This window comes from Colletotrichum tamarilloi (genome assembly GCF_030869305.1).
Source record: "Colletotrichum tamarilloi strain Tom-12 chromosome Unknown Scaffold_10.1, whole genome shotgun sequence".
NCBI classification, from domain to species: domain Eukaryota; kingdom Fungi; phylum Ascomycota; class Sordariomycetes; order Glomerellales; family Glomerellaceae; genus Colletotrichum; species Colletotrichum tamarilloi.
The window spans coordinates 1-25,755 of NW_026849393.1; the positions used below are offsets into that span (position 1 = coordinate 1).

Sequence of the window (25,755 nt, forward strand, 5' to 3'; positions counted from 1 at the left end):
CGGGACCCCCCGGGTAACGATAATACCCATATAAAAGAACAGATTATGCTGGACCTGGCTGCCCACGCGGGCTGGCACCAGGAGGTCCTGTGCGCGTTGGAGTGGGTGAAGCTCGCCCTGTAGGCGGCTGGAATCACGCGGCGGAAGGTTGGGAGCTGTTGATGAAAGGGAGACAATGGTCGAGTCGGTTGACTGCTGTTTTGATTAGTAGTTAGGTATGGAGCGCAATATACCCAGTTTTCCCCAATACGTAATACACGGTACGGCCCCGGCGGATTGCTCCGTCGGGGGGATTATTAATAATTTATAGTTATAAACTTTATAAAAGGGAAAGTTAAAAAGTTAGAAAATCTAAAAAATAAGCTAGTAGGAGTATTTATTAATACTATATATTAATACTATATAATCGATATTAAAAATTACCTAAGTAGCTAGTAAAGGTAGAATATAAAAATAAATAAAAAAGAAAAGTAATATTATAATTATAAGTATTAGGGCCTTATAAGCCCTATAACCTAGCCTTAAACTATAAAACTAAGTTCTTAATAATTATATAACGCACTAGACCGCTAGGCCTAAAGGGCCAGCTCGCTAGCTTCTACCTATTATTTTACTTTTCCCTCTTTACGTTGAGTTTCCAAGTTTATAGGCTAATATAGTAGTATTTTAACCTGCCTGTAGTCCCTTCCGTGACACCTCTATATATCACTTCTATTCCTTGTTACTGGACTGAGCATCTATCACGACCCACAACGTAGGCGCAAAATCGGAGATATGGCCCATGGCTGTTAGACTTACAGTTATCAAACCCTCAGATTCGGAGCATGATGGCATTCTCCTGGGTCGTCATGCGGCGCAGTCTCAGCATCGGCCTGACTTCACGGCGTACATTTTCCTCGCAAAGCAGGTTGACGTTGTCTTATGACCTGCATGAGCCCAGCAAGCGACCTGTCGGCGGGTCCTCCAACCCCATCATTTTTCTTCACGGTCTCTTCGGATCCAAGAAGAACAACAGGAGTATCAGCAAGCGAGTTCATCTATGACTGCAAGGCTCTGGTACGGCATGCTGACCGCCACGTAGAGTTCTAGCTCTTGACTTAGGTAGACCAGTGTATGCCTTGGTAAGATTCACAGACTGCATCCGCAAGCACTTCGGAAGGGTTTTCACTGAGATTTTGACTAGGATCTACGCAACCATGGCGAATCGCCTCACGCGAAGCAGCACGACTATGTCCATATGGCGGACGACGTTGCTGCATTCATTGACCAGCATGGACTGACGCTGCCCTCAGTCATCGGCCACTCGATGTGAGTCGTATCTGCGAGGGCGTTACGCTGCTGCATGCTGAATGAGATGAACCATTCCTAGGGGAGCCAAGGCTGCCATGACCCTTGCTCTGAAGTCACCCGAACTCGTGCAAGATATCATAGCGGTTGACAATGCGCCTGTCGATGCTGTCTTGGAGAGCTCATTTAGCAAGTACATCCAGGGTTTGAAGAGAATTGAAGCAGCGAACATCACGAAGCAGGCTGAAGCAGACGAAATCCTGAAGGATTACGAGGACGTGAGATTATTCCACTTTACTCTTAGAGGGTTTGCTCGATCAATCTCGATCAATCATGCTCACCATTGTGCTGCAGTCTCTTCCTATTCGCCAGTTTCTTCTGGGTAATTTGTATCGGCCAGAGGCTGGCAAGCCGCAGCAAAAGTTCCGGGTGCCCCTCGACATCATCAGTCGGTCCTTAATCCACATGGGCGATTTCCCATTCAAGGACCCGACGAAGACTCGCTTCGAAAAGCCTGCCCTATTTGTTCGGGGAACCAAAAGCAAGTACGTGCCTGATGACGTCCTGCCGACGGTTGGGCAATTTTTCCCCAAGTTTCGACTAGTAGATCTTGATGCCGGGCACTGGTGCATTTCGGAGAAACCTGAGGAGTTTCGTCAAGGTACACAAGCACTTTATCTTAAAGAAATAGTCACAATACTGATCACTCCTCGGTAGCGGTCGTTGAGTTCCTAAAGAACCAAGACTAAGGGATCCTGGGAAGTAGGCTGCTGTAGTCGTCTCACTCATCCCTCTGCAAACTATTAGACATAATAGGCGAGTGTGGTTAAGGGAATGCATTTTGACTAGGCAAATGTTTCGGGCCACATAGACTTGCTATAGACTCAATCCCACAAGGGACTTTTCGTACGCCACGGCACTGAGGATTGGTCAGGCGGCCCCCGTAGGTCGTGTTCTTTACGAGTGAGGGGATATGAGCCAAGTCGTGATGGCCAGGCCACCAGCGGTGCTTGAGCTGGAGCGCGAGAATCCCGTGAGGGAAGCAGCCTCGCATTTCCCACCTGTGCTAGACAACTCGAAGCCAGGCTGCATACACACATTGCAGAGTGTCTTTGAAGAATTGACCATTTACCATTTTGAGGTACCCTAGACCCGCAGCCGCCTTATATGCTACGCCATGTGCAACGACCTAAAACAATGCCGGATTTGTTTCCCGGCCGGTAGAGCCAGAGTCCCCTTCTGCCGGAGCATCCATCATGCAGGGCCTGATTCCTTTAAACCTCCTCAAGAACGCGCTCCTTGAACTCCCGCTCAACCTTCTGTCCCTGGTCGTCGGTGCCAGACTCGCCGTGGAGACCCATGAGGGCACCGAGATCGAACTTGGGCTGCTTGAGAAGCTTGACCTTACGGATGTGGACCTGGGATGGTTGTTAGTACCATTTAGTCACTGGGCCAGTGGCACCAGTAAGAAAGTGCTTACGTTCTGCAGGGGGTAGATGCCCTGGGTAGACTTCTCGATCTCACGGCCGATGACCTCGGGGATGAGCTTGGAGGTCAGCTGGGTGAGAGTGCAGGTAGAGGCCTCGCGCTGGATGATCTCAGTCATCTTGCGACGGATGGCACGGATTTGCGAAGAGGCAGCATATGTGGTCTTCTTGATCTGGTTGGGGCGGCGCTTGGTGAAAGCAATGGCGAAGAGGCGGAGGAGGTAGTCGTCGGTGGTCTTGACGGTGACGTTGGCCTCAATGAGAGTCTGCCACTTGCGGACGAGGGAACGGAGCTTGTCGGAGGTGAAGTCGAGGCCGTGGAAGTTGGTCAGGCAGTTCTTGCCCTGGACCTCGTCGACACGGAGCTTAACCTTGCGGAAAGCGTGATCCTCATCCTTCTGAAGATCAGCCAGAGAGACCTCCAGAATGCGGCCCTTCAAGGCGTCGTTGGCGTTCTTGAGACCGGTGGTTCTGTTGACCAGGGTCTTGCCGACACTAAAAGACACGCGCAGTCAGCACCCACCCGATGGCTCAATTCCTTCTCGCGCTCGGCTGTCGACAATGGCTGGATGTCGAATCGTGATCCACGTCGGGTTTGGGCTGAGAACTCACTCGCGAACGTTGAAAGGCGCGGGGGCCTGTGGGAGAGAAGAAAAAAACCAGTCAGCATACTGCAAAAAAATGGCATCGAGACTTATTTCGCACAGCGGCAAAACACATACCTTGATCTGGTACCAGTCCTTGCGGGAGAAGGGGTCCACGGTCTTCTTCTTGAGACCCTTCTTGCCCTTGGACAATCTCTTGTTCCTGCGAGGGAAAAACTGGTTAGCTGCTGTTTACGGCCTGCGCCTGGGCGACGACGATTGCGGTCGGCGGCATATCGTCGTTAATTCGTCCAGAGGTGGTTATTCTCACTTTCCCACAGCCATTTTGGGCGGCTGTTAATTGTCTGGCGGATGAACGTTGAGTAGTTGAAAGGTTTGGAGGGGTGGTGGTTTCGCTGGTGATAAAATTCAAGATGCGAGAATGTGTGGCTCGAAATTCTTAGCGAGTGTGCCCCGTTCGAATTATGTAATCCGGGTTTTTTTTCCAGCATGGTGCACTGTGCATGCCCCTGCCCCGACCACGCCAGGGCAAGCACCTCGTGGACCTCGTCAGCGAGAAGCACAGTAATCAGCTATCGAATCCATATTTAGCACTGTATATCACGTGATGTGCACTTTTTCACAATTCTTTGGCGCTGAAGCCAGCCCCAAGAGTTCCACTTCTGAGACGTCAGTGTCTCTGCAACTTTTCATCCAGTGCCTCCAATTGGTTGACTTTTCAAGGCCACTTTGGCCAGTGACATGTCATCACAATACTCCGGCCCCCTAGTCAAGATGGAAGGCCTTACAGGTACAAACTGTTGGAACTTTGCCCCGCCTTTGGGGCAAGGTGAGGTGGGTGTGATGCCCTGTGCCTCCACATTGTGGTGATCGGTGAACGGGTCTCCCGCCTTACCGAGATTTACACTCATTCAGGTCTGTCCGTGAACAAGCATGACAATACGAGGCTGGCAGTGTATCTTTACTTTACGCATACATTCTTACCACCCGTGTAAACCTATGTACCCTCTTATTTTTTGCGTCCGGTTTGTGACATACGTACGGGCATCACACCTAGAACCGCCTCGGAAAGCTGGATATCCTACAAAATCCCACAACGCCATTGAACGAGCAACGCGGCTTTCGCGTCTCTCAGAGGAAAGATGCGTAACTCCTCAACCGATTCCGACCCAAAATCAACGCCCTGGCGCTAGAACGAACCATATTTGAGTCTCATCAACGTCGATGCTTTCAGATCGACCATTCCGTACCGTTGTCCGGGCTATTTCTTATTTCTTCGCGCCGTCTCTCCTCCTCTCGTTCTTGCTTCCTCCTTGCTCGAATACCAGCTGGGAGCAAAACGTCTCTAGGCCGGTGTCTCTTGTTTCTTCGCCTTGTTCTGTATTCACGTAGAACGCTTATTGTGTGCTGAAACTCCCAGTAACAGCATTGGACCCCCTCAGGGAAGTCCCTTCATGTCGACTGATCACGACAATTCTCCGTTTCATACGTCCTCTTCCTTGTCATCACTGCGCCGTTCTCCATCCCACGCATCAAAGTTTGGAAAGCTGAAATAGCCGTTCGAGTCTGGCCACACTGGTATCAGTAATTTGATCGTCGGATGCTGGTATCGTGGCAGTCTACGAACAAGATAGGTGTTCTCGATGGCCCTGGACTCGATTTGTAGTTGGAATGGTCATGTCTTCGGCGCTGAGCGACGCCATATGGGGAGCGGCCACCGACGTCGGTGAGTATTCGGGAGCATGACCCGAACATACGGCAACGCGGCTGAGGAGTTCGGTGGCCCTTTGAGACGATTGCGGGCTCGAAATGGCGCCACGGCTGGCATTGGATGTCGTTGTGATGGTAGGTTCCGTCGCGCTGGCTCGTAGGAGCCTTGGTCGACGTCGACGGTCCGGCCGAGGTGATGCCTCTCTCCTCCGCACACCGTCCGTGTCCCGAAGGTCCCGGGAAACGGTCGCCATCGCGTTGAACAGATATCCTGGTACAAGTCTGGGTGAGACCGATAATGGCACGGCGGCGATCGAATTTGCAAGAATGCAACAGCTCTGGGATGGTAAGGAACCATGATTGCTATGTTGCGCCCCTCATCAAGTGGGCGTCGTGCGCGTTAACAATAAGCCATCACCTCCGGCTACTCGGCGGGAATGTCGGTTCCTTGGGGACGGGCGAGCCCGGTCGACGGTTTTCCGCTGACAGTACCAGCGTCCCATCATTGGACCACATGGCCGGTGCCTGATGGGGAACCGGCTCCCAACTATGTGTCTGGTGTTGTATGGGTCGGTGAGCGTCTGTTTGGGCACTTATACGCAAAGGCCATGCATGGCCGGCGTCACGCCTGCAGCCATTGTGGGGTTGCCAACCGCTTCGTTGACCATTTCCCATGAGGTCCCGCTCAGTCGAACCCAATCAAGACCGCCCATGGCTATGACATTTCCAGACCGGTCAAGGACATGCTACACTGCTCGAGCCGTTGTACTCCGTACCTTATACTGCACAACTGTAAGTTAACATGTAAGTAGTCACGGTAGTATATTCGTACACCAAAGGATTCTGCATCGGAACACCCCCCGGTCAGCCCACAGACAAGGTCGGGCCTATCCATACCCCAGCCTGGTTTCTTCGCAGCCGAGTGGTGCGACAATCACGGCCGATTGTCGCCTCTGGACACTGGTATACTCTCGCGGCTCTGTGTAATCATTACATATGTTGCAGCTGGTTCGGTTACCCTTGCATTATTGCTAGACAAGTCAATTCAACGCAGGCAAGCTATCTCACTGGGCGCGGGGTTGGTTCCTGACCACAAGCGTTGCGTCTGTCTAGATACATGCAGTTTGGCTTCAGATATTACCAGCTGGCCAAAGTGCCATCCATCCGAATTTCCACTCCTCACCTGGCTCCCATCTACCGGTCCAAGACTGGCATGCGGTAGGCATACCACACATGGATTATACTGCATGTTCTATCAAGCCACTGCTGTCGGCAATGGTGCAAGTGTTCCATGCAGAGGCCAATACTGCACCGACTTGTATAGGAGCTTCATCGGTTCTCACCGATGCCTTTTCATCCATCATTTGGGCCAAGTATCACAACCACGTGCGTAATCACCTGAAGCTGGCGATGTTGCCTTTACTTGCCCCTCCTACTAGCGAATGCCATCTCTGCAGGAGCTAATGGTCGAGACTGTGAAGTAAGGAAGGATTTGGTCAGTCATACACGATGCCTGCAACGCGGGGAAAGCAGGTAGACTTACTCTTCCCACATCCTGCCCTGCACAGCTCTTAACTCTTCTTCGGTCATGCGCTTTCCGGCGGTGAAGTATCCTATAGCAACTCATCAGTCACTGACAGCGGGCCACGCTCCCCTTCTCACTTGCATACCTGCAGTAATCTTTGCATCAATCTCGACGCGAGAATCTGCAGGAATCCACTCCTCGGGGAGCTCGACACGCTCGTGAATGGGAATTCTAGAGAAATTGTCAGCAAGATCTGAAATACTGACACGTAAAAAAATCGCCATTACCCTTGTCCTACAATGGCATCATGTTTCATGCTGTTGTGGTTCACGTTAGCGTCATGGTATCTCGGATGGGGAGGAGCTACTGACTTGCTCATGCTCAGCATTCTGTCGATCTTGCGGATTCCGAGCCAGTGCAGGATATCGGGCATGAGAGCCTGGAAACGCATGTCCTTCACTCCAGCAATGTTCTCTGTCCTCTTAAAGTAGTCCGATGCTCGGTCTTCTCCGCGCTTACGAGCGTTGTACACGACTTCGTGGTCAGTTAGCAGCCTATCATGAAACGTGCAGCCTCGGTCGCCCGCGTGTAGTCTTCACATGAGCAAGGCTCTGATGCCAAACAAGCAAGAGAGTACGTACGATACTATATAACTGTCATCAACTCATGCACAATCAATCTTGGAACTCGGCATTGCTCACCTTGGTCACTTCACCGAGGGCTCTGCCCTCTTTTCGGAAGTAAATAACGACACCACTCCCGCCATTCTGCGCCTCCTTGACTGCCTCTTCGATGCCGAATATGAGATAAGGGCGACATGTGCAGATATCGGATCCAAAAACGTCGCTACCATTGCACTACGTTACGGTTAATTGCAAAACTACCCGTAGCAGTGAGACGACAAACCTCATCGTGAATTCGCAATGCCAGTCGTACTGACTCGTCGGACATTTTGGCCGGGTCGCCGAAACAGTATACTGTCAGACCACCTACATGATACACATTGTCAGTTCATCCTCTTGCTCGAAGCCTGGGTGCTATTACCTATGGGGGGCAGAAACACTTTAATATCGTTGCGGGTAATCAACTATGACAAATGGTCAGCGTGTGTGTCTATGAGGTAACAGGGGCCATCTACCTCGGGGTAGCTGCCACCAGTGTGTTCGAAAAGAGACCTTCGCAAGGCCCCCTCATCTGTTTGCAATTAGCTGCTGATAGATTCCCAGATGGTTGTAGCCTGACGAACCGATGCCGAATCTTTCAGCTACGCCGGGGAGATACCAAACCTGTGCGGAGAGCGTCAGCAAACAATCTGAATCAGTAGCTGGGAAGCTGACATACCGGCTCGACGGCGAACTTGGTTACGGCCAGCTCTCCAAGCTCGTTCAAGCAGACTTTGCCGTCAGGAACACTAGCCAGTCAGCCCCTACAACGACGCTCACCGTCTCCTGGTCATGGCTTCACTCACAGTCTTCCACTCTTGACACTCTCCTCCAGCTCGGGAAGCTAAACATTGTCAGGGGACGTAATATCACTCCAGTAGGCGCAACGGTACCTTCATATGTGCCTTAGTGATGGCGATGGTTGGGCGAATGTCGACTATGGCGATTCAGTCCAAGATCTCATGCTGTAAAAGGTGCAGGCTTAATGTATCTACTCACCGTTGTGCTTCTCGATAGTGTCCTTGAAGAGCCAGGGAGACAGATGGCCCCAGGGATCCATGGCGACGATCTTCTTGGGATCTCCCCATTGAGGGAAGGGACCAATCTTAGCAGCCGGCTCCGTGTTGGTGAAGTCGGGTCTAGAATCAATGAGTCCACATACTGGTTTTGGCGACAAAACGGCTCACCTATGCTCGAGATTAAGTTGCTTGCTGGCAACAGCCAGGGCATAGTAGATGGAGTAAGAACCACCACTGCGAGTCCACTGTCAGCTATTCTGTTCCGCAACAATTCATATTCTTCCCTTTGAGATGGCCAAGAGAGTATTCCATGAATGGGTCACTCACTGGGCTGTAAACACTGTCAGTTCAAGACAACTTAGTAGACAGGTAAAGGTATGTTACTGACCTCCGACAGCTTGAGAATAGACAAAAGTGTCAGCTAATATTGCTTGTTACGCGTAAGTAAGGGGGCCGGGCCTACGGACCGTTACGTCTTCCAATAGTGGTAGATGAACGAGAAACAACAACTGGCCCACGACGATGGGGGTCCGATTCGCCCCAATTCATGGGGAGAGGGTTGATGCCGATCTGCTTTGGATAAGTCCTAGAATGAGAGCATCGGTCAGAGAAAGATCTGCCATGGTGACAGGCGGCAAGCGGTGCACCATAGGAGCTGGAAACGTACGTTAGGATGATGCGGGAAGTGAGGCCGGATCGCTGGCTGGGTGACGAGGGCAAAGCTGGGGCCTGCAAGGTCAAATCGGACGAAGAGCTCTTGGCAGATTCACCAACGGCATCGGAAGGCTCGGGGGTTCGAGATCTTTCAGGGATCTCGCTGAGGGATGCATTCGGATCGAGTGTGGCTGCATCAGAATCAACAGGCAGCTGTTGGTATCGTTGGTTCAGCAAGTCGACAGCAGCCACAAGGTCAGACTGAGTCTGCTGGATGGATTTCAAGGAGTTTATGACTTCGGCCAAAGAGCCATCGTCAACGGTAGGGTGGCTCATGACGATCAATTTCTAGTTGTCACACTACAACTGCAGAAGACACAAAGAGAGAAGTCTTGTGAGAAGGTCGCCCGCGTCTTTCAAAAATGCGCTGTGTTGGAGTGTGAGAGACCGTAGACAAATTGCTGGGATGCTTCACGAGGGAAGATTGAGCAGGAGGGACGGGGATTCTGACCGGAGACTAGGTGGAAGTAGGAGGAGAAGGAGGAGGAAGAGGAAGAGGAGGAGGAAGAGGAAGAGGAGGAGAGGATGAAGAGACGGGAGACGTGGAAAGGAAGCTGGACGAAATGAAGTTTAATAGGAGGCGAGTCCAAGTAAGACAAAGCTAGAGTATACTGTGGAAGGTAAGGAGCACATGGGGACAGCTATCTCTTGAGAGGCAAGGCATGCAAAGGCAAGTCGGTGACTACCGATGGCTGGTCCACTGGAGAGCCAAGGATGAGGGACGAGGATGATGACTATATCGAAGCCAGCAGTGAGGGCTATGTAGTAAACAGCATGAGAGAAGATAGAGATGCACAAAGGAGAGACGGTCGACGCCCCGAGGGCGATCTCGTGACCCCATCGGAAGGCGCCGCGCGTGAACATTGAGCTGGCCGGACGGGGAGGGGCAAGTACCCACTACCGTGCCCGACCCTTCTTATCCGTGGGTAACAGGTGATGCGGTACATGGGCTTTCGAGTCTCACGGACGTCCAGTCCCATCTACCTTAGTTCGGGCTGGGGATGGGGGTTGGGGTGCTTACCTTCCTTACCTTAAGGCACCTACCTGGAGGAAAGGGTAGGCATGCGGGCACCTGCACCCTCCCCCGCCAACCGACCTTACAGGATACGCTTACATAACACATCCTGAGCGAGGAGCAACCTAAGTACAAGGCATAGAAGCAGACTCGTGCATGACATACAGTGCAATGTTGGGTACTGAGTAGTTGTCCAGCTTACCTTACCTCAAAGTGAAGACGTGGAGTTCTGCTACGTAGTAGGTAAAGCAGGTAGGTAAGGTAGACTCTACCTAGGTACCTTATGCTCAGCGTTGCTACCTTAGTGATAAGCATCATTGTTTGTGGGGAGGTCTACGATAAGGTATGTAAAGACTGGGTGTGTGTGGACCTATCGTGATGCGGCGGCGGCGCCCACCTGAGTTCTCGGGTTGCGGGGCCGTCCGCGACCTTCCCAAACACCCAGGGCAGACAAGGACTCGGTGGAGGAGGAAGACAGCTTGATGCGGCTTCGAGCGCCGAAGATAAGGCGACCGAAGGACCTAGCGGTATTGATACCTTACCTTACCTTACCATCCATCAGGAAAGCACAAATGCGTCTGAGGTGAGCAGTTACTCAAGATCCTCAGAGAGGGCATTGTCATAAGACAGGTACGATTGAAGGCAATGAATGCATGAGGTAAGGTTTAGCAGGCTTTACCTTAAGTGACACCCTTCCGCAACCCCTCACTCGCCAGGGTATCTAGATCGAAGATGCCTGGTGTCTTACGTGCCTTACGTCTTCACAATAACAATGGCTTGTTGTGTAGCTCAGAACACAAGATGTAGGATGCAATGCGTGAGGTGTAGGTATGTTTGAATCTGATAATTGTGCAGGTGACATATGGGACGGCTATGAGCCGCTCTAGCTTGTGCATCAAGTGCCGGACTCCGATATCGTTCCTCTGATTCTATGGAAGGTAGGTACGGGGTACGGTAGATGGGCAATATACGGATAGTACCTATATACCTTACCTTCCATTACTTTACCTCAAGGTTAGAGCGGGGTGGGATGTGCCATGCTTTCCACCTAGGTAGGTTAGGTATCTTATCGATTACGCGCTTAGGTACTTACCTACCTTGAGGTGCGTGCAGAGCACCTACCTAGGTACCTTAGTCACCCCGCTGCCAGCCTCCGATAGATAAGGTACATATTGAAAGGTAAGGTAGGTAAGGCAGCCAAGCAAGTAAGGTACCTTCTGCTCCAGTAGAGCTTTCTGGTCCACCGTGACTGCGGCACCAGTGCACCTTGCGCCCACGCCACCTCGGCCAAGGGCTGTCCACCCGCAAAATACATGTCGCCGTCGCGCATTCCACCGTCGCATCCGTTGCATGTGCTGGAATTTTAGCCTCATTCACCACCCGCCGCTGAGCCATCTCTCAAACGCCTATCTTATTGCTTTTCTTCCACGTCTGTTCCAGCCTGTGACGTACCCTGCGCTTGCAATTGCACACGAACGCGGACAACAACGAACTGCGCAACCTGCTATTCTCCGACACACCCTCTCGCTCCCTTCTATATTCTACGCGCCGGTCGCGCATATCATTCATCGTCACTCAGCATCATGGGGAAGCGCAAAAGTTCGAGCAAACCTCAAGGCCCGAAAAAGGTTCGTTTGCTTCCTCCGCTTGAGGGCTGGTGCAGGTTGCTTGTATGCTGGCGACGCAGTTATTGACGCCAACTCACAGAGAGAGGTTCTTCCCTCCAAGTTCACGTGCCTCTTCTGCAACCACGAAGACTCCGTCGCTGTAAAGCTGGATAAGAAAGCGGGTGTTGGTTCGTTGGACTGCAGAGTATGCGGTCAGATGTTCCAGTGTAGTATCAATTGTGAGGCTCTATTCTTGCAACTGCTTTCGTCTCCCCCTTCCCAACTGCTAAACCCCTGTTAGACCTTTCGGCCGCCGTGGACGTTTATGGAGAGTGGGTGGACGCTGCAGGTAAGTACATGTTTAATACCTTAATCGCTGTTGCAATCGCCTTGAGAACATGCATTTGACACATGTCCGCAGATGCTGTTGCCAAGGAAGCAGGACCCGTCGGCGGAAGCAATCACAAGACCTCGAGCGCTCGGCGCCCCCCCACGAGCCGGCCAGTAGACGATGACGACGACGATAGGAGATACGGGGGTGAGGGTATCGACATGGATGATGATGAATACTAGATGAACTAGCAACCTCTTGAACGTACACGAGGAGGTGCATTGTCAATGAATGCAGCCTAAGGTCTGCAACACACGGGGACAAGGACAGTAGTGCAGAAGAAACCCAAGCCGGAGACCAATGCCATATAAAGTTGGCTTTCAGGACATACAGCCACACTCAAACAGTGTAGAACCTGTCCCCAAAATCGCCGAGGCCGGGGATGATGTAGCTATCACAGCCCATTAGTATGACAGAGGCTTCTTGGCATCGCAGGATGCGAACTTACTTCTTTTCGTCCAGACCCTAGAGCAAAACAATTGTTAGACTGTGTGATCCGAGGTGAGCTGGGGCCGGCTTGTACATACCTGGTCGACAAATGCCGTGACAACTCTCAATTTGGGGAACTTTGCGGTAAAGTTCTGGATACCCTCAGGGCTCGCAATGAGGTTCAGGAACAGAATGCGGTCCTCGGGAACACCACGAGCCTTGAGGACCTGGACTGCCATGATGGCGGAACCACCAGTGGCAAACATGGGATCCAAAAGAAGAACCCAGCGCTGGGCGATATCCTCTGGCAGCTTGTCGTAGAATAGCTTCGGCTGAGCAGTCTCCTCATCGCGCTGGATCAAAATCTTGCCGATTCTGACAGAGCGGCAGCAGTCGCGTAAACCTTGCTCCATGGCCTCGCCGGCACGCATGATGGATACGCCGCAGATCTTGCCTTGGAACATAAGCCCAGAGTAAGTCCGACCAATGGGTGTTGTCACGTCATGCTCAACGGTAGGCAAATGGTTCAGACCTTCCTCCACGAGCAGGCGAATGATGCGGTTGGAGTAGAAAATGAAGTCACCGCGCTCCGTGTTCTTGTCTCGAATGATGCTGCCGGAGATCAGTAAGCCAATGGTACCACTCAAAGAGGTGTTTCTTTAGTCACGTCTCTGCGTAGGGCCGGTGCCTCATTATATTCTACTGGGTGTTACGAGGGGTAGGATGAACACTAGGAAGCTTACGTGAGAAGGGCGATAAGTTGAGGCGTTTGGGACAAGACAACAACGTTGTCTAACTTGATTTCAGTCGAGACAGTGGCCGTGGGCTTCTGACTTTCTGAACGATACAACGGACCGACACACTGAGTAGGTCCGCTGCCGCTGGCGGACTTTGAATCTTGACTTGCCATTTCTGAAGAAAAGTGACTGCGGTATTTGACCAAGATTTACTTGAGCGAAAGGCTGGCGATAGGATGGTAAGGAGGAATGCAAGTGAGGTACCGGTACCGGACGAAGTGGGAGGGGTTCGCAATGGATTTTGTCCAAGGATGGCTTGGCTGGGATCTTGAGAGTAGAAGGAGGAGGTAGGTAAGACGGGCTCTGGGGTTTGGAAAATCCAGAAACTACCTTAAGGTAGGAAGATGAAAATAGGGCAGCGGGCCAGGAAAGCCTCCAATGGATCGATATAAAGTACCTTTTGGCCAGGTCTTCGCGGGAAGCCACAAGGGTTTAACGGGGTGAACGAAACGAGTGTGCCAGGAGACACAATGGAGCTCGCCGTTCCCCGTTGCTCAAATCAGATACCTACCTACCTTAAGGTAAGTCAGGGTAGATTGCCTAGGTATACCTCGTGTCGAGGAAGGTAACGAAGCGAAGTGGCCCTATGAGAAAACAAAAGCGTCACAACTTGTGGGTAAGGTAGGTGATTATAGGCGGGTAACCATAAAGGTGGGAAATACCGATTTGGCCAGTAACCATACTTTTGCGTTAAGGTATGTGTCGAGGCACTTCAAGGCACTGGAGCTGATGCTCGTAGGCATCGGGCTCACAATACTTAACCAGCGATAAGGGTCGTGCGGGGCTGGTTTGTGATGTGAGGGGTCATAACTGATCCAATTCATTCGCACATGCAATGCCTTACCCCCTTACTTGCAGAGCCCTGGCACGCCTGGGTTGACGGAGTCTCACCCCACCAACCTACCAACAAGCATGGGACACTATTTAGGTACCTAGGCAATAGGTAAATAGGTACCGAAGGCGAATCAGCCACCTGCCGCAAGCAGACATCTATCCCACAAGACAATAAGCGTATCTACTCGATAACCGGGGGGTGCACATCTTCCATTGGGATGACCAGGCAGGCAGGGCCAGGTATCCTGTGGTGCTTTCCAATTGGTACTGGTAACTCAAGGCAGGTACCTACCCTACGTCCGGTCATGACAAAAAAGACCCGTCCGGCGGGAGCGACGCTGGGCGGCGCGGCAGCCACAGCACGGCAGGAAACTTGTGCCCGGGCGGAGGACAAACAGACTCAATACCCGCATCCGTCCTTACCATTGGACCTGAGGTAAGGTAATATGCGATGCGCCATACCTTGCCGTGCTTGCCACGCCTCTCTTTCTTCTCTCCATTATCCAGCTGCCAGTAAGCGACTTCAAGCGCTGTTCCGCCTGAATGAATTAAACCATTCATCAAAACCTCTCATGTTTGGGATTCGACTTTGACGGGTGCCTCTTCTCCTGTGAATGTGTGAGGTTGTCTTGCAAAGTCCCCCGGTCTCTACTCTTTCCATCCTCCGCAATGCCTGCCGGCTGTCACCTTGACTAAGGCCAGCCAGGGCAGAGTCGCAAGCCAGCAGGACGTGCCTCGCCGCGAACCTGCGCGCCTCACCTCACTCAGCTATAGCCCTTCTCGATCCCCTTAGAAACAATAACCACCCACGCTATTCTTGACCAGCGCCGCCTGCGTCGCTGTCTCCGTCCAAGGAATCACTGGACTCATCGTTCCGCCCATCGTCCGCCATACCGAATTCTTCCGTCGTTGTCAGTAATCACCGCGTATCGCCAATAACCATCTTCCACTTCATTGGAAACCTGCACCGTGGCTATCAGAAACCTGTCTGCGTTGGCCACGACACAACATGGCTACCAGGGACGGGCCGAGCGTCCCGCGCAAAAAGTCAACAACTTACGGCAAGACATCGCGAAAACGACCTATTCATGCGTTTCTCGACCTGTCAAATGCTTCGCGACGCGCCGGCAATGCTACACAATCAACCGAGGCCTCTTCAGCGCCTGCCGACCAGCTCTACGATCTTTACGACCCACCATCCGATGACCCTTTGCGCCTTGCACTTTCTCGGCAAGTTGTGCCACCTGTTGACGCGCCTGTAATCCAGCCGGATGGTTCAAACAAAACGAAGAAGAGGAAGGTGGCTGTTGCGCCTATGGCCAAAGCTGATCGCAAGGTCGAAATCAAACCACCTGTCATCGCTCCGCCAGCGGGATTACCCTCTCACACCCGCCGAGCGAAATCGCCCTTCAACACAAGCGCATCCAGTTCTTTTTGCGCCGTCAAACGGGACCCTCTGCCGCAAGGGCTCGATAGACCCAAGATACTGACGCAAGCCGAACCACGCAGGAGCGCTCCTCGTGCTCAAGCCGAGGTTGACGTTCCTCGCAGGACCGAGTCCAACTTGCATACACGACAGGCATTCTCACAATCTTCTGAAGCGCGGGTAGTGGGAAAGCCAAGCTCCACCATTACGAGACCACAAGTGACGAAGCCGAAAATGCTATCTAAGCCGAAGCGTATCCGTCTCATCGATCAGTTGGCGGCGCAAACCGAAGACAGCTCGGACTCGGACTCCGAAATATCAGATTCATCGCAGCACTCTAGGACGGGAACGACCGATGCTTCTCCTTTCACTCCGGTGAAGCCTATTGACATGACGCCGAAACCATCGATGCGGCCCAAGGTGCTCTCGAGCACTAGAAAGCTGAGATCGACGTACGGAGAGCAGCGGACGCTGAAGACAGATGAGTCAGGGGGAGACAGCCTAGGCAGCCAAATCGGAGTTGACGGCACCCACCATGATCTGAGTCCGCCCCCAACCATGTCGAAGCTTGCGTCCTTTGCGTTCGAAGAAGAAGAGATCGAGGAAGACGACTCTGCTAGAGGCGGTGGCATCATTGATATCCACGCGCTCAGGCAAGCCGGTGCCAATCACCGTTTTGCAGACAGCATGGCCGATTTGCTTGACAGAGTCGGCACGCCCCAGCCGCCCAGATCACAGACAGCGCGCTCGAGGCGCAACGCTCTATTGGAGCTGGCGAGTAAGCTGCGGGACAAGACGTTTGTCCGTCAATTTCGCGACCAGGGTGCGAAGGACGCCTTATTTCACGCTCTCGGACAGGAAGAGGACTTCGTCAGCGGCTTCGTCCTCCTGTCTGTTGTTCTGGTTCTATTCACATCGTATTCGGTGCCTCATCTCGTACCTCAGCTACAGAGCGAAGGTATTGCGCAACTGGCTTCGACAATGTTCAACATCGACGAAGACATAGTCAGTATTGCAGCGCAAAGGAAATCTAACTTATCTAGGAACGCACAGTCATCCCTTTCTGCATTGAAATCTACGATACAGCACCTGGATCTATGGAGGGGCTCTCCGCCCACCGTGCTGTCGCCCAGGACGGTTGCTTTGAAAGCCATATCCGTACTCTGCAAGGACGGTGACAGTACAGCGACACGTCACATCCTCTCTAGCTTGACAGATCAGTTATTTGGGTTCGCCGAGACAGGCTGGCAACATTGTAGAGCTCATGGGATGGAGGGAACAGACGCCGGCCTAGCGCTTTCACTCCTCGAAGGCTACTCGATTGCAGCAATGGAATCCGACGCCGGCCCTCGATGGACAAAGCGATATCTTCCCATCTTCGCAGATGTTCTCACAACAGCCATGGCTCGACCTCTGCAAGAATTCGGCGATTTCGAGTCGACAGCATTGAAATTGGCACTGAACACAACGAATAACAACCCCGTTGCTGCAAGCGCCTTTAGTAGAGGAGATCTTTTCCGCGAGCTAACAGAGGCCAGCGTTGCGGGATTTGAGCTCCTGGAGCAGTCTGTCCACAAAGGGGCCTTTTCCAAGGATGTCTACGAGACACTCATGCTGCTACTAGGCGTCATGATCAATACATCCGAGCACTCTCCGTCAGCCCGGCACTCTGTGGATGCGTGGCAAGGGCAGGACGGCTCAACCTTGGACAGGCTGATAGAAGTCTACCTGGATAATCGCGATTCGGCTGGTACAGTGAGTTTCCAGGGGTCAGGGCGAACTGCACAGATATGGCTAGGCTAATATGGTTGTATAGGCTGATTCAGTCGAGAAGACCTCGGTTGCCGTAGCTCACGGTTACTTGGCGATACTGTTAGGCTACTTGTCGTTGGGTAGCCAAGTACGCCGGCGGCTGGAGGAAAAGAGTCATGGAAGAGGCACCAAGTACTTGCTCGATTCCATTCAGGAGTTTATGGCTTTGCACCAAAAGTTGGACACGGATGAGTTGACGACGAGCTTGCAAAACCTCGTTAACGAGCTGAGGCAGAGGCATAAGGCCTCTAGTCGGTAGCGAGTTACAATCAGCACTTACTGGGGGACGATACACTTGGGTGCAAGGAGGTGGCTACAAAGTCAAAACAGGTAGCATTCTCAGCCACGCTTGCCGCCATTACTCGCAAAGTCTTTCAAGAAGAGACGGTGGCAATCCGGCTTGGGGAGTCTAAAGAGCACTCTTTGACAGACTGGCGCGGCGGTGAAGACCGGTGGATAGGCAGGCAACCAGGTGTCCTAGCAGCATGGTTTGCGAGGAACCAGACGCTTCCGTTGCCCCTTGTTGGGTACTTGAGAAGAATTCTCATCATATAACCTTCGATTGGATGATGGAAATGACTGAGTCTAGCTGGATCCAGCTCATCTTACCACAAATCATTGCTCAAATTTTCTAAAAACAGGGTCTGAATTCAATTCCTATTAGAACCCTTCCGTTGTAAGGCAGCCCCCATACCGGAGATAGCCATGACGCAACTCACTGATACATATCTAGTAGGCTATAGGCGTTAAAAGATAGGGTACGGATATCTGATGTCTTCGGCCGTGGAATTCTCCAGGTTGAGAAGGTTTTTGCAGCACAACCTTCGGGGGAAGGTGTTGAGGTAGTCCAAATCTATACACGCTGTGGTGAAGGATATTGGAGGCATCTTTCTTACCTCGTACAAGAAGAAACAAATACAAGCGAGGGGCGGCCAATTTATAAAAATGGCAATCTACAGTAACCCGGACTATACGGTCTTGCATACCTAAGCGACGATATCGCAGTGGGGATTCTTCTCTGGGCTGGCTTCGTGAGTTCCTTACCTTTTTCATCAAGGTAAGCAGGCCCCTTAGCCTTAGCATGGGTCCACTGCCAAGTCCAGGCCAGAGCTGGTAAGTGACCTGAGCACGGAGCAATGTGTCAGTACTAGCCTGTAGTAGCAGAAGCCCGCCTCTCCTAAGACATGTGCATGTGCCTGCGTTGTATCCCGCTCTCTGCTGCTGGGTTCCATACTTGCATACGCCATGCCGCCGCTCCATTCCCCCCTCCATCAATCTCTCCATCAACATCCATTAGTACCGCCGCTTTTTGCTACACCTTCACGCTGCAACATCAATCCTGTGCTTTCGACTGCTCTATCCTTCCTACCTGCTTCGACAACAACTTTCTCCTCGCTCCTCATCTCATGCAGCCATTCACTGCCTAAGGCAATACCAGTCTTCGATAAATAAAGGGCAGCATCTTACGTGCCCGCATTACACAGCAGAGGCACTACAGCAACAGTCAAGTCTCTACTACGACACTACCTCCTTTCAGCGTTCTCCCTACGAACTTCTTGAATCCAGCATTAGTGCGGGCATTTCCCTCCCCAGCACAGGGCTCTAGCGACAATCCCTTCCTTTCGTTCGCCCCGTCTCCTACTCATCAGTCATATAAATGCCGGCGCCAAAGAACAGAAAGGTGGCCATCGTTGGCAGTCGTTCCGTCGGTCCGTTCTCTCCCCCATGACAGACTGGCCAGACTATCCCCGTCTGCATTAATTATGGCACATGTCTCGTTTTGGAAAGCAGCATCCATAGACTAACATACTCACTTCACAAGGCAAATCATCGTTGGCGGTCCAATTCGTAGACGGCCACTTCGTTGATAGTTATTACCCTACCATCGAGAACACCTTCAGCAAAACAATTCGCTATAAGGGACAAGAATTTGCGACAGAAATTGTCGATACTGCAGGACAGGTACGTCATCCCTTAATTGTCGCTTTACGTGACCAGTAGACGAAACGACGGGTTGCACTCAGCAGAACAAGTTGGAAGCGCCATGCAGGGTTTCAGGAACGCGGGAAAGGACAAGTGCCTCGACTGACGGACAGAAAATTGTAGGATGAATACAGTATTTTGAACTCGAAACATTTCATTGGCATCCACGGCTACATGCTAGTGTACTCGGTGTCGTCTCTACCGTCTTTTGAGATGGTGCAAGTAATCCGCGAGAAGATTCTGAATCACTTGGTACTTACACCCTATTGCGGATTGAGCAAGCAAGAGCGACGTACTGACTGGAACTATAAAAGGGTACTGAATCAGTCCCTATAGTCATCGTCGGTAACAAGAGCGATCTTCGTCCCGAGCAACGACAAGTCAGCGCAGAGGAAGGGAAGAGAGTAGCAGAGAAGATTCAATGCGGTTGGACGGAGGCCAGCGCACGATACAACGAGAATGTCGGGAAGGCCTTTGATATCTTGATTGCCGAGATTGAGAAGGCCCAAAATCCGGGCGAGACTGCAGAGGGAGGCAAATGCATTCTTATGTAGGAGTTTATAGAGACCACCAGATCAACTACACTTATACGCAGACCCAAATCAGCCTAATCAGGGCACCCGACCCGACTGGTGCTGACATTCTGGGATGGTGAATGGGTAGCTACTGGAGAATTGGTACAGAGGTGTCTGGTTCGAGTGGCGGTTTTTGAGGTTGCTAAGAGTGCGCAAAGACATTGAATCACGCCGGTGAAGTACTTGGGTAGGTAATGCTCTCCGAAGGACGGCTGATGGTCATTCAATAAGGCACCTCTTAGCAACCTGCTTTCTCGGGTGCTACGGGTACCATGCGGGTGTTCGAGTCGAAGTACAGGGGGGAGCCAACAGAGAAGTATCCGTATGGAAAAGGATCAGGACAATATACTTACTTGCGATAATGATGGTAATAATCACTTACGAAGTACTAATCATACCTCACTTGACATATTTACTACCTGATGTAACACTGGCAGCTTGGGTGGGAGGATGGAGCCTACCTTGTTTTATGCACCTTATTCTTCCTATAATTCAGGCGCCGACTGTGCCTTGACCATTTGCTGGTTGGGCGCGCAATTTGGACCTGTGGACCCCCCGATCTTACATCAGCTAGGTAGGAAATCAACTCGTGGAGTCCCGTCCGGTCTGGTCGCTCTCGCTGCCTCTGGAACTGTCTAATGCGACATGCTACTACTAATTCCTCCCATGCCTCATATACCTATCCTCTAACAGCCTTGTCTGCCCGTCGGCTTTATGAGAATATTGAAAGCAGCAAAGCCAGGAACCTTTTTTCTCTCGCAGTACATACATTGATAAGCACCTCCCACTTGGGCCCCTCGGAGAACCCTGCACTAGGAATCTACCATCTTTGTGCCCTCATTCGTGCAGCATCTCAAGTCAAGCGTCGAACACTAGGTATACAACAATGCGTTGAGGCAAACAAGCTTTCACTGGATCCTCTTAGTTGATCAATCAAAGTGCCCATTCACCGGAATAGCAAGCGTTCGTATGTGTTGCATCGCACTGGCCTTTGTATTGCCGTCATTCCACTTGTCTCATTCCAACTTCATCTCATACAGCTCGCCTCCGACTCCATAGGATATCCACCTGGCTAGCCTGGCCCAGCTGAGGTCTGTTACCATGGAGCAAAACATGATCTGTCCCTTTTGTGCGAAGGCTGGTGGAGGAGAGCTCGAGATGTTGCTAGTAAGTGTGGTTCTATTCAAATGTTCCTACAGTCTACTGACTACACACCAGCACATGGAGACTTTCCACCCCGAAGAAGACAATTCTCACTCTTTCGCACCCGCAACTGGGACGCCGCGAGAGCAGTATGCCGACTGTCCAATCGAGGGATGCAGTGAAAGCATTCCTTTGGCAGAAATCGACTATCACATGGACCTTCACCTAGAAGAGGACCGCCAAGTTGCTGAGAACCCTAATTCCCAAGCCGTCATCCAATCTCGGCGACCCAATACTTCAACTGTCGTCGCCGCCTCTAGTAGCCACCGCGAATCCGCTGCCGAAGGTCAGAATGCGAATGTTGAGCAATGGGGAAAACCGCTGTCGCTCGCAGCAAAGTCGAAAGGCAAGGATGGAGAGAAACGACTCGGAGTACAGAAATTCCTCCTGGTTTGTTTGGCACAGAATTCCGACTGATCCTCCTTAGAAAGCAGAGTTGGGGAAATATGCGCATGAACAGCAGATGCCAGACTGGCTCGTGTCTCTTCTTCATAAAGGCGGCGAAGTCAAGAGCGACGGTGAGTGCCCTGCCGCGGCGTGGTCGGGCGACACTGACGCAGGTAGGGGTGATTTCTGTTCTCGAGCAGCTCTTGAGCCAGAGCAAGTCCACTGAATATGCCTACTTGTGCGACCCGGCCGTGCAGCATGTATCAAAGCTCAAGAAAGAAGGTATCGTAGTCGCCAAAACTCATTGGTAAAAGCTGATGCTCAATCACATCTAGGAGGGTTTTGCGGCTATCGCAATATTCAAATGATGATTTCTTACATCATTGGCGCCAATGCCCCTGGCGTGGATCGTTTTCAGGGCCGACTGCCTACTATATTCGAGATCCAGGAACTCATCGAGAGAGCCTGGGACCTCGGTATCAATTCCCAGGGGCGAGTTGAAACCGGTGGCATCATGGGGACTCGCAAGTATATTGGTACTCCAGAGGTAAGACGGGGACCAACCGGCAATATCATTGAACTTTTGGCCTAACTTCTGGGGCTCCTAGGCCCAAGCACTCTTCGTTGGCCTTCAAATTCCGTGGGTGTATTTGTATTGAAACCCATGTAAGAAAATGGCTAACGTTGAGGCAGATGCACTGCTCAGGGGTTCAGAGACCAGGAACAAGGAAAGTCTGAGGCCAAGCTGATGATGGCCGTCGAGCAGTACTTCAAGCAGGGAGCGCATCGCCAAGGCTCAAAAGTAACCTGCACGTCACTTCCGCCTATATACTTTCAGCATGCCGGTAAGTCATTGTTCTCGTCACGCGAAAGAAGACAGTCTGCTAAGAGGAATATCACGTCTAGGCCATTCATTGACAATCGTTGGCTTCGAGAAACAAAAGCATGGCACTGCTAATCTGCTCGTCTTTGACCCCGTATTTCGCGATCCACCCGCGCTTGCCCGGCTTATTGGCCAAACTTTTAAGCATAAATCAGCAGATGAATCTCTCAAGCTATATCGCCGGGGCGCCAAGTACCTTCGACGATACCGCGAGTTCGAAATCCTGAGGTAGGTCCGAGCACAGAGATCCTCCTGGACCGGGCTGACCATATCACAGACTTGATAGCCGAATCGCTGTGACCTCGACAGCGCACAGTAGCTCTTGAATTGAGAATCGGTTCAAGAGCTATCAAGTCGATCTGGCCCGACCGTGTGCGTCTCATCTATGGCGGTCACTCGGTTCGCTGTTGAGCGAACCAGTCCTGCAACTTCGCGAGAGCAAGACCGCGGTGAGAGATCTTGTTTTTGGCCGCCTTGTCCATCTCGGCGTAGCTTGATGACTCATTAGCAAGGCAAATATCTGCCAACACTCGATGATAGACTTACGTCTGGCCATTGTACTCGAAAATAGCATCCCACCCTTGATGTGGTTAGCAACAACACACTAGAAAGATTACACAACGGTGTGCCAAAGTCCTGCTTACCAAAGTCAACCGGGCCTCGAGGCGGCACGATCTTGCCCTAGTTAAAACGTTGGCAAAGGTTCAGGAACGAATCACAATGTTAGTTGCTTACTCTAGTCCGTCCCTGGAAGAGGAGAGGTTCGCTTCCAGGACCGGGCGAGTAGGCAAACGTGCACACGGCATCGGCGGATTTATCCTCATAGGCTACTAGTAGATTGTTTAGGCCTTGGTGGCCGATGGATTCCATGAACCATTTTCTGGGTGAGAACGGTTAGTCATCGAAGACAGTGCGAGGCGGGTAGAGAGGAATGCGTGTCGGCCCCAACATAACCTACATATAAGGGCCTGGGAGATCACCGAGAGCCTTAAAGCAGAGGCAAGTGTCTTCAACCAGGACAGGCCCTTGGATCTAGAAGATGATCAAACGGAACGAATTAACATGCCAAGGATTACACTCTTGGTATTTCTGAAATACCGCTACTCACAGTCTCGGCAGCCTTGCGACATTTGGCTAGGGTGACTTCCTCAACTGTGCCTTGAACTTCCTCGAGGTCAACAGCGTGGCTTTGTACCGTGATTGCTGGTTCCAGGATGGCCTTGACCTCCCGCAACTTGTTGGCATTGCCAGTGATGAATTTGACTGTCGGTGGGGTGGCCATGACGAAGAGATGGGAAAGGCTAAAGATCCGGTCCAGTAAAGAAGTGCTGTTGGGAGAGTAGGCTATGTGCGAGGTGTTCCACAATGGATTTGACGTACAACTATTATCATTCGTGTTATGTATGTAAGAGAGTCATCGTGCCCCCATCGAACACTTTGCTTCAATGCCGGAGAATGTGATAGCGCTCTGTTGCATTATCCACTTTACTGACATCGTCTAGTTGCATATATCATCGTCTGATGTCCTAGGCATAGGAGAAGACTTGCGCGTGATGGGCCCAATTATAAGAATTGTTGCGAAGCAGACCCTTGCGTAGGAACCAAACCTTGCATAGAGACAACGCCTAAAGGTATTTTGGATACGAACATATCTATGTAGCTCCTTTTCCCATGTAGCATGGTCAGCACTTTCACAAGTAGTGCGATTAGGAAGATCTCTTTACCCTGGCACCTCCCCGCGACGGACTTGATTTCCCAACGAGACCAAGCTCGCAGTCATTTTCCCTGATGCGTCGTCACTCCGTCGTCCTCATCCACCTCGTCATGACGAGTGATCCTTCTTCCATTGCTCAAGCCATGCCTCAACCCTCGAAATGTTAGTCTCCATTTCATCGGATGTGTTGCTTGTAAGCTCCACAACTATCTCCTCATCGAAGGCCTCCCTGGCTTCTTGCAGCAAGACCTCCATGATTTCCGAGTCTAGATTTTCCTGGAGTTTGGTCTCGGGATATTTCCTGAATGGAGCCAACCCAGTCGTGTTAGCTCTCGTCATCATCCTTACTGACGACCTTGCTGCCACTCGTTTGCGAAGACGAAGAGGAAGAGGCGGAGGGGGAAAAGTAGACGAAGAACGACATGGGACCACACAGGACTCCCTTACCTTGCTGCTAGACGATCATAGAGTGTGGTCGAATCCACACGCAGCACAACAACGAGGTCAATCCAACTTTTGGGGAACAAGTCGCAGGCGTGCCAGTCAATAATGTAGCCCCCATCCTGAACGTCTCCCTCGATGGCATCGAGCAACTGGACCCCAGATTCATCAGTACAGCGAACACCTAAGCAACAGAGATACTGAGTGTGAGGATTTTCGCAATGGTGGAATTCAGTTCCCATAAATGAATGTCACAGAACGACAAACCTTGTCCTCGTCAACAATCCAACTCTGAAACTCGTCATCCCAGCCCTCATGGCACTCCCGATCTTTGACAACTTGGTTAACCGAGAGGTGCTTGAGGCCTGTACGCCTGGCGAGCTCTTCGCAGTGCGTCGTCTTGCCCACGCCTGGCGTACCAGTGACAATGATGTTTGGTGACGTTCTCATGTCGATGGAAAGTTTCGTTTTGATGTTTGAATTGAGCGAATAAGGATAGTGCTGGTTTCAGGCTGACTATAGTTAAGTCGAGTACCGCTGGGAGGGAGGTAGAAAAGGATAGAGAACGAAACGGGATGCGAAAAGCTTCGTTTATTGCATTGCATGTAAGTGAGTCCAATGAGGGCCACTTAAGGTAGCATAAATGCCCGCTATGAATTACAGCGCTCTGACAGCAACTTATGGATAGGGTTGGCGTGTGTGTGACGGTCACGTGCGGGGCGCCAACCTGCCGCCCGCAATCAAAGCATCTATCTACGGCTTCCAGCTCCCAGGTTGGGAATATGTTGTTCGCGTTGTCAACGCAGATGAGATGATATTTACTCAAATTGTGCGTTCAAGAGTCTCTGAGCACTGAATCGTTGAGAGGTGGGAGGAGAAATAAGCACTTGGAAATAACGTATCGGCAATATTGCGGAGCCTTATCCCGCCTCTGCCACTTGAATGCTTGCTACGTGAATAGGAAACAGATTGGGCGCTCCTTTTACAGGGCCTGAGCCACCGTTCCCCCCAAGCTTTCGATCATGGATAGGCTGGGCGAGTGTGTTGTTGCACAGGTCTTTCCAACCCCCTATCTTCCCCACTTCCTCTTAATCACTCAATCGGCAACATCCACGATGAGACTGGACGCCATCACAACTATTGCTTCTTTCTACATTATCCATGCGACAACCTGACGTAGTAAATCCCCAGGCATAGCTCCCTAAAGAAGCTACCGACACACCACCGCCCATTTCTGGCCACCGCTCAC

The 25,755-nt window shown here is 51.6% G+C and overlaps 11 protein-coding genes across 11 annotated transcripts; 5 read left to right on the forward strand and 6 right to left on the reverse strand.

Moving 5' to 3' along the window:
* Positions 1 to 827: 827 nt before the first annotated feature.
* Positions 828 to 2,036, forward strand: CTAM01_04139 (uncharacterized protein; the record flags this gene model as incomplete). Its single annotated transcript, XM_060520169.1, has 6 exons — positions 828 to 1,017; positions 1,090 to 1,121; positions 1,184 to 1,308; positions 1,370 to 1,565; positions 1,642 to 1,948; positions 2,005 to 2,036. 6 exons carry the CDS (start codon positions 828 to 830, stop codon positions 2,034 to 2,036), a joined length of 882 nt encoding a protein of 293 aa, XP_060384814.1.
* A 525-nt stretch (positions 2,037 to 2,561) lies between these two features.
* Positions 2,562 to 3,703, reverse strand: CTAM01_04140 (ribosomal S3Ae family protein; the record flags this gene model as incomplete). The annotated part of the gene is made up of 5 exons (XM_060520170.1): positions 2,562 to 2,705; positions 2,768 to 3,269; positions 3,387 to 3,412; positions 3,497 to 3,581; positions 3,690 to 3,703. 5 exons carry the CDS (start codon positions 3,701 to 3,703, stop codon positions 2,562 to 2,564), a joined length of 771 nt encoding a protein of 256 aa, XP_060384815.1.
* A 1,159-nt stretch (positions 3,704 to 4,862) lies between these two features.
* CTAM01_04141 (uncharacterized protein) lies at positions 4,863 to 5,343 on the reverse strand (the record flags this gene model as incomplete). The annotated part of the gene is made up of 2 exons (XM_060520171.1): positions 4,863 to 4,945; positions 5,007 to 5,343. 2 exons carry the CDS (start codon positions 5,341 to 5,343, stop codon positions 4,863 to 4,865), a joined length of 420 nt encoding a protein of 139 aa, XP_060384816.1.
* Positions 5,344 to 6,549: 1,206 nt separating this feature from the next.
* On the reverse strand, positions 6,550 to 9,285 carry CTAM01_04142 (GTP cyclohydrolase II; the record flags this gene model as incomplete). The annotated part of the gene is made up of 16 exons (XM_060520172.1): positions 6,550 to 6,562; positions 6,633 to 6,702; positions 6,760 to 6,845; positions 6,902 to 6,931; positions 6,986 to 7,148; positions 7,330 to 7,471; positions 7,521 to 7,603; positions 7,659 to 7,701; positions 7,753 to 7,808; positions 7,861 to 7,900; positions 7,956 to 8,025; positions 8,083 to 8,120; positions 8,170 to 8,213; positions 8,276 to 8,415; positions 8,464 to 8,529; positions 8,963 to 9,285. 16 exons carry the CDS (start codon positions 9,283 to 9,285, stop codon positions 6,550 to 6,552), a joined length of 1,407 nt encoding a protein of 468 aa, XP_060384817.1.
* A 1,990-nt stretch (positions 9,286 to 11,275) lies between these two features.
* CTAM01_04143 (uncharacterized protein) lies at positions 11,276 to 12,204 on the forward strand (the record flags this gene model as incomplete). The annotated part of the gene is made up of 3 exons (XM_060520173.1): positions 11,276 to 11,819; positions 11,933 to 11,980; positions 12,053 to 12,204. Coding segments are annotated over 3 exons (744 nt in total), but the record flags the coding sequence as incomplete, so codon positions are not given.
* A 157-nt stretch (positions 12,205 to 12,361) lies between these two features.
* CTAM01_04144 (uracil phosphoribosyltransferase) lies at positions 12,362 to 13,361 on the reverse strand (the record flags this gene model as incomplete). Its single annotated transcript, XM_060520174.1, has 4 exons — positions 12,362 to 12,413; positions 12,471 to 12,487; positions 12,550 to 13,063; positions 13,195 to 13,361. 4 exons carry the CDS (start codon positions 13,359 to 13,361, stop codon positions 12,362 to 12,364), a joined length of 750 nt encoding a protein of 249 aa, XP_060384819.1.
* A 1,730-nt stretch (positions 13,362 to 15,091) lies between these two features.
* CTAM01_04145 (uncharacterized protein) lies at positions 15,092 to 17,579 on the forward strand (the record flags this gene model as incomplete). The annotated part of the gene is made up of 3 exons (XM_060520175.1): positions 15,092 to 16,513; positions 16,595 to 17,263; positions 17,325 to 17,579. 3 exons carry the CDS (start codon positions 15,092 to 15,094, stop codon positions 17,577 to 17,579), a joined length of 2,346 nt encoding a protein of 781 aa, XP_060384820.1.
* A 1,398-nt stretch (positions 17,580 to 18,977) lies between these two features.
* Positions 18,978 to 19,857, forward strand: CTAM01_04146 (Ras family protein; the record flags this gene model as incomplete). The annotated part of the gene is made up of 4 exons (XM_060520176.1): positions 18,978 to 19,029; positions 19,143 to 19,282; positions 19,427 to 19,555; positions 19,618 to 19,857. 4 exons carry the CDS (start codon positions 18,978 to 18,980, stop codon positions 19,855 to 19,857), a joined length of 561 nt encoding a protein of 186 aa, XP_060384821.1.
* A 1,122-nt stretch (positions 19,858 to 20,979) lies between these two features.
* Positions 20,980 to 22,677, forward strand: CTAM01_04147 (peptidase family C78; the record flags this gene model as incomplete). The annotated part of the gene is made up of 9 exons (XM_060520177.1): positions 20,980 to 21,045; positions 21,097 to 21,453; positions 21,509 to 21,599; positions 21,646 to 21,750; positions 21,804 to 22,015; positions 22,077 to 22,108; positions 22,162 to 22,313; positions 22,375 to 22,579; positions 22,629 to 22,677. 9 exons carry the CDS (start codon positions 20,980 to 20,982, stop codon positions 22,675 to 22,677), a joined length of 1,269 nt encoding a protein of 422 aa, XP_060384822.1.
* A 66-nt stretch (positions 22,678 to 22,743) lies between these two features.
* Positions 22,744 to 23,633, reverse strand: CTAM01_04148 (Ham1 family protein; the record flags this gene model as incomplete). The annotated part of the gene is made up of 6 exons (XM_060520178.1): positions 22,744 to 22,843; positions 22,898 to 22,931; positions 22,996 to 23,032; positions 23,087 to 23,231; positions 23,310 to 23,383; positions 23,460 to 23,633. 6 exons carry the CDS (start codon positions 23,631 to 23,633, stop codon positions 22,744 to 22,746), a joined length of 564 nt encoding a protein of 187 aa, XP_060384823.1.
* A 540-nt stretch (positions 23,634 to 24,173) lies between these two features.
* CTAM01_04149 (POS9-activating factor FAP7) lies at positions 24,174 to 24,956 on the reverse strand (the record flags this gene model as incomplete). The annotated part of the gene is made up of 3 exons (XM_060520179.1): positions 24,174 to 24,366; positions 24,513 to 24,658; positions 24,774 to 24,956. 3 exons carry the CDS (start codon positions 24,954 to 24,956, stop codon positions 24,174 to 24,176), a joined length of 522 nt encoding a protein of 173 aa, XP_060384824.1.
* Positions 24,957 to 25,755: the final 799 nt, after the last annotated feature.